General features: G+C 39.6%; 1 protein-coding gene across 1 annotated transcript; it reads left to right on the top strand.

Moving 5' to 3' along the window:
- Nucleotides 1-376: 376 nt before the first annotated feature.
- LOC145450333 (uncharacterized) lies at nucleotides 377-9,570 on the top strand. Its single transcript, XM_080328846.1, has 5 exons — nucleotides 377-708; nucleotides 3,002-3,376; nucleotides 4,858-5,019; nucleotides 6,777-6,864; nucleotides 9,025-9,570. The coding sequence occupies exons 1-5, from the start codon at nucleotides 666-668 to the stop codon at nucleotides 9,434-9,436; spliced, it is 1,080 nt and encodes a 359-aa protein (XP_080184972.1). The 5' UTR covers nucleotides 377-665; the 3' UTR covers nucleotides 9,437-9,570.
- The last annotated feature ends 5,164 nt before the right edge of the window (nucleotides 9,571-14,734 follow it).

The raw sequence follows: 14,734 nt of genomic DNA, 5'->3' as shown, positions 1-14,734 counted from the left end.
TGACCTGGTTACAACCCTGCCATCAGTCTCGATATTTTCATCTTCAAGCCAGGCTCCGGAATCTTTGTTACGGAGTTCTATGTCCTCAGGAATTGGAAATTCGCACCTCTCTATGAAATCCAATCACGCTCACATTGCTGTAGTCTTCGTATAACTGGTCTTCAAGTTAAGCGACGGAGAGACGTTACCACTGCGAGATTTGTACCGCCGGGGAACGCTGAAAGTCTTCCTAAAAGTTACTCATGGATGACTGGTGAATAGGTTCTCAAACATTGAAAGGCGCAGAACGTTTAACATACGCAAATTCGTTGACTCATTTCGACGATTTCACGGCACCTTCGTCTTAGACAAGTCGTTTAGACGGCGAAAGGAACATTTAGTTGTGATTATATTAGGCAGTATTGGTGTTACTTCAAAATGTGTAAGAAAGTCAATAGGTTTGGTATTTGAATTGTTTTATAATTCCGAAAAACCGTATAGTAAGGTCATTTACCTATTCTTTCCGGTTTTTCACGACTCTGCGTTGGTGCATATTAGACATCAGTGTCGATTTCCAGATCAAGTTTTACAAATGGCGTACATATGACTGTGGGTTTGTTAACGATAGTGTCAGTATTTAAACTGATGTAAAACCGAGATAGAACCGTCGACGGTTTAATGAAACTATGTTACCTCTGGAAACGACCGGACAAATTCTGCTACTTGTAGGTAAATATCGTTTATTTGTGTTTCAAGCGTCAACCACATTTATCCCAAAACATATTAGAGGCAGATAGTTAGAAGAGAGAAAAGTGGACCGGACGACAAAAGTTTCGAAAAATACGACCAGAATGCGTGGTCTATCAGTTTTATAGAGTTTATTATTATTCTCATAGACTAATACACTGAGAATAAACCTATACATAAATATGTGTAAATAACATTTATTTTCGTCCAATCTCATGTATGTTTGAATGGTGCATTTAATATGAAAGAATTGTAGATATTTAGCATGCCATATAAATATAAGAAGGCATAGACTTACCTGGAATCGCGTCACACCAACCAAGATGACGTTAATCGAGATACCACGCAAAGAAAATATTTCAGCATCACGTGATATATGGATCCATCACAACTAGCTCAGCTTGATTGATATATATTTAGATCTATTATGTTTATCTTGACGTTCCATCACATCCACGCGTGCATATAGTGCGGGCGAGCAGGATAAGAATTCCTTATTTCAAACCGACAGCCTTGCGACGTGTTGGGATCCTTATTTGATTTTGAAGGATTTTGAAAATCTTGGAATGTATTGACATTGACATTTATCAGATTACTTGAGCCATTGACGTGAACACTCTGCTTTCGATATAATATATTGAGAGACAAAAACAGGTTTTGGATTCCAATTTTATTTGGTCGGATAGGACTCGAATCCCACAAAACCTTGAATGATCCGTTCATATCCTGGGTCCAGGCCCCGTGTCGCTCTGTTCATGTTCGCATGCATTCAAGGTAAAGTTTCATGAACAATAAAGCAGGAAAACGGTCCTAACCCGGATTAAAGTCTAAAAACGTCACCACTTGAATAAGCACCGGAATTAGAAAAAACAAATACGAGTACTTCAAAGTGCAGGAAACACTTTGTTACTGACCATCGCTGTTACAAGCACATTCAAATCAATTTGGATCACATCGCCGTAGAATTACTACACGTGAACCGGTCCGTGGAGACAAAAGGCCGGGCGCGGTGTTGGGATCAAGTCACTACCTTCTAGTCACGAATCATTGCACATTTCGACTCGACTCAAGTCAAGTCAATCAATTTTCGAAGGTGATTCGAGTCAAGTCAGTCAAGTCAAGTCGAGTTGTAAGTCAAGTCACAATTCAAATTGAATTTTCGAAGCATCAGTGACGATTCACAGTCATTACATTTTGCTAGCTATGTGAAAGACAGAATAATATGCCATTTATCGTGAATCCAATAACGAATATAAAATCAATTATGAATGCAAAAAGGCGTTATCGCTCACGCACACGTAGAAATCCAAATAATATACGTGAGTAGCTGTATAGCTACATGCTACAGTCTATTATTATAAGCCAATGGGATCGAATACGAAGTCCCGAGAAGTTGAAACAATGGTATGATATGGTACAATACACTACCCATCTACACATCCGCGAGATAACAAACGCATAAACCATATTCGCTCGATTTAACTGATAAAAGGGGCTTGGTAAAGGTGATCACTGCGCAATGTAAGCACTGGGCCGTCTAAGAAACAGAGATACGATGCTATGAGATTAATCTACTGCTACTACGACAACGTAAGCTGTGATCATTTCGTTTGTGGTCAATTTAATTGTGATGTAGCAATAGAGGATCAGTGAAACGTACAATCAGTGAATGATTGGATACCCCAAGTGACACAGACGTATCGCGAACAATACGACCATACACAAAATATAGTGATTTAATCGATACCGTTTACTTGATGACTTGAAATTGACTCGTAAATTTTGCTCCGAGTCACGAGTCAATTCGTCCTCCCTAACAGCTCTTAAAGCTAAGATAGTGGAGAGATTCGAGTGAAAATGGGCATAAGTGACGCTAAATAGGAAATTCGTGGCTCGGACGAAAGTGACGACCTTTTTTAGTCAACCAACGTAAAGTGTGAGAGAAAAACTGTATTTCCAGAGTTGAGCCGGAAAGTGGACCTTTTTTTATTCAACCGAACACGAAGTGGGTAAAATTTACCATTTTTTCAAGATTTTCCTCCGGTATTCTAAGTTTGAAAATTTTTGAAAAAGTGCCCTCCTTTCCCGATTCCAAAATATGGTAACCCTCCCATTGACCCCTTGAGCAAGTAGACGAGGCTTACATCGGGACCCCGAAAGAGTAGAAGTAATTTGTTACTAACCACGCTATATCGCCCATCCGACCAACGTCAATCGATAAGTCAGGTGTAATCTCTGTTGTTGTCAGAGTGATTTGTTGTAATTTATATCTCAGCAGAAATCGCGATTATTACGGAAGCCAAATCATCCACATCTGGCACTGTGGGCCCGTTCGGTCGAACGATTGAATCCACGATGGCTATGGTGCTTACCCGAATGTCGAGCGCCGCGAACTGTTCATCTGTAGTCGTAGATGTTGCTACTGATAGCGAGCTTCATCCAATTGGATGCTACGAACCCGACATTCATTCGTGTATGGCGATCATCCCCTCAAGCTCTTTGTGTTCGGAAGAAGACGTTCGAGATGAAACGATGGAACTATGTGACGGAGGCATCCAATTTTCCCATTTCACAGATACCCCGGAAGAACTAAAATTTTTGCCACTGCGAGATGTCAGCAGATACCTGGTTCTCCATATAAACTGTTCAGGTGATAATATATAGGTTTATAAGATCCTGATAAATACAAATATGGCAACCAGTAGATTACTTCTACTTTTTGACGTAATCAGGTAGGCTTTTTTGTACTTACACTACACTTACTCAAGTTATGATGTTTTAGACTACTTACACCCCTACTTGAACAATATTTGAAGTCGAACTGCTTTAGATTTTAGATTTGAAGTAGTAGGATCTTCTAGAAATAGATCGATTCGCACCAGTTTATTGAATGAAATTAGCATAACAAACACCTACTTGGAGTAGTTCGAAAAGTAGAAGTATTTCGTTACTGACCACCTCTAATCCCCACACAATGGGGTTTAAGCACACATGACCTGGATATTGATGTGAAACATGCAGCACTTAAGTACTCGAATGCTCCAAAATTACTAGCTGTCTATCATAATTTAAGTGAGCCAAAAAGAATGGTTAGGGGAGATGTGGTACCGATGGATCAAAAATTGCAAAATGATCTCTGGCCCTCAAATCTTCAGCCGAGAATAGCAGATCTTTTGCTGTCTCAACACTTCGATACAAGCTCTACCTATCGCGGACATTTACATGAATATCCACCTTTTCAAAAAATATTTATGAACGTTTTAAATTTGTTGCTCGAACGTGTCATCGATCCCCACCCGGTGGGTCCTATGGCACACGACCATGGGACCTATGAGACATACGCTCAAAAACTCAAATTTGTTAACTTGTTTTGTTGTGTACTATAAGCTAAGTTACAGCAAGCCAATGAAGGATGTTTCGTCGCGACCTTCAAGAATAAAATAGATTATATCAACTCAAATGTTGGCCTAAAATCATGTTTTGATTTACGCCTAAACTTACAAAATTAATGCCACATACATATTACCCGCAAATAGACATTTTGACTTTCAAATACCTCGTAATAGCGATAAAACACCATAGGTGACTATGATTTACAGCCTATATATATGTAGGCGAGTTTTTGTTGTTAAGTGATTAGTTGGTCCATCTATTTTGCTGGATTTGGCTATCGTATCATGGGTCCCCCACCCCATAAATATTGTAATTGACTTGAAAATAGTCCACTCGAGGATGGTATTGATTCAAAAATTATGTGCCATTATATACCCTGATACAAGCCCTATACTTCACATCAGAAATTATGGCGGGTTTGTAAGTCTGAAAGGTGATATAGAAAAATGCAAATGTCGATCCAAATTTACTTTACACCCCCTAAAACGTAAATCTTTCGTCACAGACCCCATAACTTACGCAGGTCGATTTTTTTTGCATGTGAGGAAAGATTCTGTCAGCATGTCATTGTAGACAAATTCACGGAGTGTAATCATGGAATTATCATGGAGGATTTTTCAAGTATTTTCGGTCCCAGTGATCCATCGGTACCACATCTCCCCGACCTCAAATTGCATACCATGCTATTTCTGAGTCTACGAATAGGACATGAAATTATCTTACATGTATCAACAATAGCACGGGACTCAAGAAGGCCCAGAGGGGTGAAATCAAAGAAACCCTGCAAGACACGAGGAAGGCCCGGTTCACAAGTGACAACACGGCGGCCCGAAATGCAAACTACAAAAGCATTCAGTACAACGACTGATTGTTGGACGTCAGAAGAGAGAGAAGATTATGGTGAGCTTAAGGGAATACGTTAGTGTTCACGGGTATGAAATTATATGGACTATAACCTGAGCTTTCGCGTGTGATTACCTGACTAGTTTTCGCTTGAGCGGGACGTTGGTGGCGATCGATCGGATTTTGATGGTTTTGTCTCAAACTAATAGATGGTGCCCAATGTGTATTAGATACCTATGATATCCTACACTCTCGATATATACTTGAAACACTCGGAGGTGCTATTGGAGGGTATTGAATCTATTCGTGAGTTTTCTATGACATCTGGTGCGACAACCGACAATTATCAAAATATCATTTATTTGCTCATTGTCTTTGAAATAGCTATCTATAAAATGAAAATAGAGAAAGGAATTATGGCAGAAATCGTTAGCCCTATGCCCAGCATTACAGATTTATTCGTAGAATCGTAGGAATATATATTTCAGAACAGTGGTCGACAACCTGTGATCCGCGGACAGGTTCATATATAGTTACTGCTCAACGGAAAGTTCATGTAGGCTACGGTAATTTTGCATAGTGGTCAAGACCACTGATAAGATTTGAAACAGAAATCAGTTAATCTCACGAATCGAAACTTAGTGTCACTGCCATACTGGGCCCACTTCAGTGACCTTTATGAGTTGCTATAAATTTTCAATGTTTAACGTGTGCGTTTTTGAAGACCGATCCGCGAAAAGTATCATTTTTAAACCCGATCGCAAATAAAAAGCGGTTGCCGACCCCTGTTTCAGAAGATTTTGCATCGGTATTTCGTATACGACTGTAGCTTATACATGATGCGTTTCGCATTTTTTGATTCCTGGAGTTTGCGGTCATCTTGGGCTACCTTTTCTTTCAAAGTACATATCGTTCCATTAAATCAGTGGTTCTTAACCTTTTTTGCTCCAGCGCCCCCTTTCAAAAATTTCCGTGGTCTGCCGCCCCCTATTTTAGTACCATTTGGTTCGAGCCCTATGTACACACTACACATCCCGAATTCACCTCTGCGATTGGCAATACGGGCAAATTGATTGTATTATGCTTTGTTTTATTGTTTTGTGTGACTTTTGCTCACATTGAATTTAGTACTGTTATTTAGTCACAACGCTAAACAATACGATCCTTCGTGATATGGCGAATAAATATTCTGACGATTTAATTTTGTTGTATAGCTCCGAAATATAAGTATATTTGGTAAATCATTTTCGCCAAACAGCTTCAAAGTATCTTTAATGTACAAAGGGCTCTCACTCTCAAAAGTGGTACACTGCCTCTTCGATTTTGACACGTTATGCGCTGCAGGATACAATCCCTAGTTCGAAACATTTTGTTGAAAATAGCCCTAACTAGCGTGACGGAACTGCTTCAACGGGGAATTTGTGATCTAAAAGTATACGTGAAATTCATTCAACATCAATTATAATAACACACTTCAAACACCGTCGGAATATCTTTCGCGCGGAGCGCGACGAAAAATTTCGAGAGTTGACAGATTTTGTCAAATGTTAATTTGCAATGAGAATTCGTTAATCATATGTCCCTACGCCATCGATACTTCGATTTTTCTTCAGCGCCCGCCAAACCGCCCCTCTGATCCCAGCGCCCCCCATATCGCCCCCCAAGCGTTTCCGCCCCCTTCAAAATCCACATCGCCCCTTCGGGGGCGCTGGGGACAAGGTTAAGAACCACTGCATTAAATGAACTATATGTCAAGCAAGATGTGCAGCAGGGACAAAAGTATTACAATTCAGATCTTATTGCATATGTTTCAGACAGTCATCATATAAATTCAAAGTCAATGGTCATTGGCTGTTTCTGTGGGATCCTGGCCACCGTTGTGGTGGCAATGATTTTTATTAAGTAAGTATAGCCTATTAGCCTTAGTTATATAAGTGATAAGGATTTTAATATATAATTCATTTTCCAACCATTTCGGCATTCACCAGACACTTTAGGACTTGGTAGTATAAAAATGATTTGGTGCAAGAGTGGCGTTTCCATATCTGAGAATGCAAAATTTCCAGACAAATTATTGTTGATTATACTCGAATCGAAGCATTGCCAAAGCCTTCTACTGAAGTACAAGTATATCGAATTGCGAGTTGTGGACCGGTAGGCTACAATTCGTTGAATTTCGCCAGTACAATTTAGAAACCTTTGGCAGTTTAATAAATACAGTCTAGCCAACAGCATTGTCGAATTTCTTTCAGAAACCTCCTAGTAAAAATCAAGGTAATGGTGCCTTGCAGAAACCCATTTAGAACCACATATACCACGTCTAATATCTAAAATACCGGGCCAAATTTCTAATCAAATCATAGTTTCCAATCTTTGAAACTAAATTGCATAATTTCATCGGTGTCGCTGTAAGGATGATTTAGATTTTTGGAGGTATAGGCTACCGGTCCGCAAACTATATGTCTTGGAGTTTTGGCGGTCTGAAAAAAAGTTCGAGAACCACTAGTCTATTAGACAACAAAATGCTAGAGCAGTGATTCTCAGCCTTTTTGACTTTGCGGCACCCTCTGAAAGGGAAAAAAATGGTTCGCGGTATAGTATAGCACTTCGAGTGCCCCGAGTATAATATTTGGGAAGCTGGTGACCAAAATAAGGTCATTGACATATACTTGATATCACTAGTCCGAAATTCTGAAGGTGGTGACTGAAAAAGGCTATCACTTTCGACCAAACCTTAATATCATGGCCCCATTGTCGGTGATGACCTTTCAGTTTCATATATGCTAGCTGCTAGGCCTACTCATAACTTGAATACGCATATCATCAGTGGCGCGGTAGCGTATACTGGTACGTTCCACAGCTGCAATACCAGTAGGCTGCGAGTCTGACCCAAACCGAGATCGACTCCTGACTTCCTTACGAAGTGTTGTACGTTTATCTAGGCTCCACCTCGCCGTCTTATTCTCGTAAACCGTGTATTGAAAAGTCTAGGCAGTGGTACAATTACAATACCGGCAGATACGAAATTAATATGAGAAATGTCATTCTGGTGTAATATTACCAATGCAGTCGAAACACTATCAAGACCAAAGCAAACTAATTTACTCGCGGTAGCCCTGACCCCATGAGCACTCCAATCGGCACAGATCAATGTGCCGCGGCATTCCGGTTGAGAACCACTACGCTAGAGCAATAATAACTGTACGTAAAAACAAAACCTAACAACTGTACTATAGTATTACAGTATGCTCCAAAGGTATATGCAAACATCGGGTCAGTGACTGATTCGTGTTCCAATAGGTTTCTCAGATATAGGCATTAATTTGGAGTTGAAAACATCCGTCGGGTTTCAATCGGAAAACCGGAATCTCATTTGAAACCAGATTTGAAATTATTTCAAAATATTACGCGGAAAGCTCGTGCGAACATGAATCACTTCGAATTGATATACTTGGATTTGAACGTAAGATACAATGGACTTGAACATTCGAAATCTACTCTCTTACGCATGCGGTGTGGTGGGAGAGCCAAAATATTTTGAAAGTTTTTTCGATGTTATGCAACCAATATCGATTGTGTCATTACAGGGTCATAAATTGCGAGTTTAGACCTCAAGTTTACAATGAGGGGTCAGGGATATCTAAATTCTAGTACTAGAACTAGAACTACTGTTCTAGATATCCCTGCCAAGCTTGATATTGAATCACAGTCAACCGAGCTACAACTCGGGTTGCATTTAAAGGAAAAATCAATTTATAACAAACATGTTTTTTTTTTACCATGACGTCAAGAATTTTCAATTGTAACGTCACAGGGGATCGACAATGCTCTATGGCTACTCATGTGTTACAATAAAAATATAGGGTCAATAATTGAGGCTCCATTGACGAGAAAGGTTTCCAAGGGAATTCCATCCATTCCATATCGTATATGTCGACTGCACATATAATTCAGGTCGTCCGAAGGCTAATACTACATGCTTTTTCGAATTTATTCCGTTCTCCTATCCTAACAATCTAACTAATTATTTTCATTATATGAGTTTAATAATTTGCATGACAGGGTGAAGGCTCATGTCATCAAATCCAGGCAGATTATGGCCGACAACGAATATGATAATACTGAGACAGATATTTTACCAACCGAGAGCCCCAACGAATGGATCCACGCTGCATCAGAGCTGTCGTCAACGAGGTCCTCAAGAAAGTATTACGAAATTCTAGATGTACCCCCCAATCAAAACCAAGAGAGAGACTACGCAACTATCCGAAGTCACCTGCAGCTGATATCGCGCAGAACAAATAGCGGTTATGAAATGCCCATGGACCGACGTCCGTCCGCTGTAGCGATCCCGACCATTCCGGAGACCATACAGGAAAATGTCGAGGCAGAGCATTCGTACATCGGCCAGCCCGCGTCTGTTCCTCGCTATCAGAATTGGAACGCTCATACCTTAAATTTAACGCCTAAATGACAAAAGGGAATATATTATAACCTATACTCGAAGACAGAATCGTATAATAATAGGTTACATTACTTTTATCCACTCAAGACACACGACGTAGGCCTACAATACGATCTGCAAGATACAGCGCGATGTCATTACGACTCGTACGTGCTCTTCAACCTTTTTCGCAATGTCACACCCTCTTAACATTGGCACAAAAGTTTTAAACCCCTGCGCTGGAGTAATGTAAAATTGACTCTGAAGCTGCCTGCTAAATACGGTCACCCCTGGATCGAATATTTTTTGACCTAAAAACGAGAAAATTCCAACTTAGAAATTGAATTTCGGCAATTTCTGCCATTAAAAATATTTTTGGACAGAATTCTGACCAACGAAGAACTCAAGTATTTAATGACGCAATATTGTAAAAAAATACTGAGCTTTATTGTGGTACAATGAGAGATTTTACTACATTTTCTGGTAGTGTATCAGTCAGACGGTCATTTATCAACATTTTTATCGATTCAAAAACACCATATAGTATTGTGATATAATACTAGGAACTGTCTTTCCCTATAACGTAGCTTGGAACGAATGGAGAAAGAACGTTCGACAGCAGCAGTTTTAAGCAGACAGCACTGAAGTTCAACGTATATTGCTGGTGACACAACTTGTTTCATACTGATAGTGTTATTATCGCATAGTTTTTCACCCTGTGCTTCTTGATATAAGAACTGCGAGGAATCATTTCAGATTTCAGATATCGGCCCAAACTTCTTTGGTTGTTTAGAGTCAGCTGTACGATAGGCCTACTCCTGGTTGAAGAGCAATGTCTTAATCTACCCTCCAACTCGGCCAATACTCTTTGCTTAAATAGTGTCAATGGACACCTTACAGTTGGTCACGAAAAATCTCAGAATTATACCGAGGTGTAAATGAGATACAACATTTTAATCCAAATTATGCTTGACAATTCAACATACGCTCAAACGAAGTACGAAGGAATGTAGACAGGTATAGCGAGGTAGTAAGGTATGCACGTCGGCGAGTAGCATTGATGACAATGCTTACTTACACCATGAATCGATCAGAACCGACTCTTTCGCAAAGTTATCAAAATAAATAATCCAGCTATTGGATGTACACAGAGAAAAAACGACTTGTATTAAATATTGGATTAAACCATATAGAGATCTCTATAATTCAACCGTGAACAATCAAACTGTAGCACAGAAATCAAATAAGGAAATGCTGTTCAGTTGCTAATTAGTCCGGTTAAATATTGGATAAACACCACGATAACGTGGTTTCTGAATTCGGATGTAAATGATGTCTTCGTGTACCACAACTGACAATATTCCGCTTTTATTTGCCTTTTACATTTTATTTTTATTTATTTTTTATTCGCCATTCATTCCGTTAGTCGTTCGTACGGGATCGGATAAACCTTCGATACTTGGAAACGTGCCGATACTCGTCTAGGGTCTCCAGCGTCGATGGTGGTTCGTTCATTCTTTAGAAATTTCATCATATTGCAGTAGAATGAAAAGATATGAAGGTGCCAGACACCGACCATGGCCTCTAGAACATGAAAATAAGAGTCACGAAAACTAACTGAAAAGCAAGACAAGATACCATAAAAAGGAAAAGCGATGGAAATGAGGTGGGGAATGTCGGTAGGCGAAGTCAATACGCCCAGCAATCCAGAGCGCTGATTTGCCAACTATGCCAACTAACCCAAGAGTCAAGATCAGGGGTATCAAACTCAAATTGCGTCGCGGGCCGGATTCAAGCCTTCAAATCGCTCGCGGGCCGGATCAGTTAACTGATTCCAAAATGTTACCTTGTGCTCTTGCTTTTCACTTGAATACCTTAAAAGCATATATAGATAATACGCGGATCGTTTTTTAAATTAGGAGTAGCAAGTCGCATAACCTCTATTCGCGAACAATGTGATTGGCTAAAATACGATGATTGCCAGTTGAATACAGTTAAGAACTGCTGAAACAGTGGCGTTAACGAAGATAAGTAGCCATATTCTGTGCTCCCTTTGATTTAGTCGTAGTCTGGCTTTGGCCCTGCATATGGCTTGCGAGGAATACAAGATATTTAATTGGAAGCGCAGACGTTAGAGTTTGGTTTATTATTATTAAACCGCGAGTCCGGTTTCTCTGATGTCTGGGGATATATTGGGTCGAAATTGACACAGCAGTGCGACCACAAATCTTTCAATTATATTTTGCGCCACCATTATATTTTCCCTGTCCATAACGGTTCCGCATTGGCGTTTTCGCTTCTGCTGAAGAACTACCTTTTTGGTCCATATTTGTGTATAACTATGAACTTAGTGTGCACATTTTGCCTTCTTGAAATTGGATGTTGATTTCACCGATTTGTTACTATAGTGGTAACTAGAGTGAAACCACAGCGCCGTAGTCGGGTAATGGGCATCATAAATATGGAAGTATTTCCTGCAAAATATCTCAACATTTGTCACAAATGTGCTTGAAAATATATAAAAGAAAATTCAATCTACTCAGAATTGCTTCGCGGGCCGGATGAAATCGTCTGGCGGGCCTGATGCGGCCCGCGGGCCGTATGTTTGACACCCCTGGTCAAGATGAACAGAATAGGATATTCTGGAAATTAATCAATCATATATGCTGAAGCGTCAGGAAGGACATTGATCGGCCGTTTCATGCCCTTACGCATTCAGTGCTCAATGCATGGTAGTAATGGATTAATAACATTAAAAGTTGCATCGCGTTTGACGTACGCAAATTCGTTACTCATTTCCCTCAGTTTCACAGCACCTTCGCGCTATAGACTAGTACTTTTGACGGAGAAGGGATCATTTAATCATCATTTTATTTTGCTGTATTCGTAGTACTTCAGAGCATCCGAAAAAAGTCAATAGATTCGGTACCGCGGTCGTTCTATATTACGACAAACTTCAGTAAAGTAAATTACCTATTCTTTCCGGTTTTCTATGACTCTGCGTCCGTGCATATTAGACATCGGTGACGATACCTGGATCAAGTTTTCTAAGCGTCGTTCATGGGAATACGTGTCAGTATTAAAACTGTTATAAGACTGAGATAAGGAGTCGCTTGAACGACAATATGGTGCCGATGAAAACGACGGGACACATCCTGCTACTCGTAGGTAGGTACGAGGTCAAGTTTTTGCAACTTTTGAGACTTTTTTACAGCTTCCTGGAACTTCCTAAATATCCAGAATGCATGTAGACGATGTAGTATGGTGTTTTAAGCGGTTAGAAGAAGTTTTATATAGCAAATTTTACAATTTTTTCATGCAACCTTTTACTGCAACTTTTATCAAGTATTTCGCAAAATGTCAAAGCGTGATTTAAAAAACAAGCCATGAAACTATTTCTAGCATGACACTCTCTTTGATTTGCTCAACAAACATCTAAGTTATGGATTAGCTGCGTCTTATGACGCAATGGCTTGCAAGCCCAACGAGACTGTCGATGATCGTATTTTCACTGGGTCGCCTTTTGAGGGTATTGATCTTGTTAAAGTCCCCAACAGTTTTGCTGCAATGCCTTGGGTCAAGTTTGCAGACCTATGAGATTTGGTGTGTGGTATCCTACTTGATTTGTTTTGTGGTTAATCGCTTTGCTGTTTGGCTTTTTGCGAGAAATTATTTTCGCTTTGCGTTTTTTTTTCTTGCTGCGTACCGACAAAACACGAAAACTCCGGCGTTCTTGCCAGGCCGTCCGGGAAATGAGAAAGTACCAAGTAGGCTACGACAGCTCTGCCGCAGCGGACAGCGAAATGCTGTCATGTAGTTTTCAAACCTAACGGACATAAAAGTGTATTCATGATCGATTTAATAGCGATGAAAGACACGAAACATCCAGATACCCTGCAAATCTTAAACCAATTGAGTACCTCACATCCAAATATCTCTAAAAAATTATAAATGCAGATTTTTACGGCAACATTTATCAAAATTAAGTGCAACTTTCCCACGATTTAGGTGCAACAAAAGCTTGCCCTAGTAATTATACTGTTCATTGGTATTTTTAACGCCTTATAGCGTGTATCCCATACCTCGTTAAAGTCACTCAGTCAGTAAGTAAGTAGTAGGGAGGAAAGTGAACTGGATGATAAATTACCAGAATTATATAGTTCGAAGAGTTTTTATACTTTACTATTGCACTAACAGAATGTCACTGAATATATACATAAATGTGTAAAGTGTATAAATAACTTTAAAATATTCTCCAATCTCATTCATATTTAGATAACACTGGTAACGCACAATTTTTGTTGACTTTGATCAGACAATTGATTTCGACTAACTTTTGGTCTCTGAATTGAAAAATGACTTTCATTGTTTGGGGTAGGTACACATTCCATTGTCTCATAATCCCACATAAAAGTACTACTTTTATTATTGTGTGTTTATTATATAAAACGTTTCAAAAACCACAAGGAGTCGAAAGTAAATCGATAGAATCCATAGAATCCATAGAAACATTTATACTTCTTTATTTGCTGGTTGGTTTAAACTGATATTGCTTCTTCAGGACCAATGAAGTGCGAGTTTCAGGGTCCAAATTTACGCTAACGACACATAATTTTGTGGGTTGTCTCGTTTGACGCTCGGGAAATTGTCAGCTAAAATATGTAAGGTCCAATCTACTTTGGTATGTTACTCTCATCATTTTCAGATATTGTGAGGTGCTTTCTCTTTGCTTCTCGCTGACTATGCCATGGTTTTACGGTAAATTATTTAGATATTTTAGCATTTTTGAATGTCTGCTGTCACAAGTTAATGTGGCTTTTATACTTTTGACTCGAGTCTAGTCGAATCATTTTCAATTCGCCACCGATTCGAGTCCGAGTCCAAGTCGGAAGCACGGGTCGAGGTCGAGTCCGATTTTCAGTGTTACGACTTGATTCCAAGTCCAAGTCACGTAGTGTATACTGTTCAGTATCGAGTTAAAGTCAGGTTCTACGTTCAACTCACTTCTGTGACTCTTGGGTGATATGGAAGACCTCGGATTCATAATATACTCATTTTTCTCATTATAGAGATATTTATTCTAGCAGACTTAAGACAGTTTCTGGGCCTCTTTTATAATTACCGGTCCTGATATACTAGGTCTACCATATTTTGAGATCCAAAAAAGAGAACCCTTTGCAAAATTTCTGAAAGCTCCAGCACCGGAAGAGATTACTGGTGATTTTGAAACCTTTTCGACCGATAGTACCGCGTGCTTACTAAAAAAATGTCATCATTTCGGCTCGACTCCCAAATTACCAGCTATTTTCAAGATAATGAGTTGTGTTG

The sequence above is a fragment of the Botryllus schlosseri genome, chromosome 11 (genome assembly GCF_051294905.1).
Source record: "Botryllus schlosseri isolate E-star chromosome 11, Bs_hap1, whole genome shotgun sequence".
Lineage (NCBI taxonomy): Eukaryota > Metazoa > Chordata > Ascidiacea > Stolidobranchia > Styelidae > Botryllus > Botryllus schlosseri.
The sequence above is the reverse complement of the archived record's forward strand: the minus strand, read 5'-3'. Positions and strand labels throughout refer to the sequence as shown.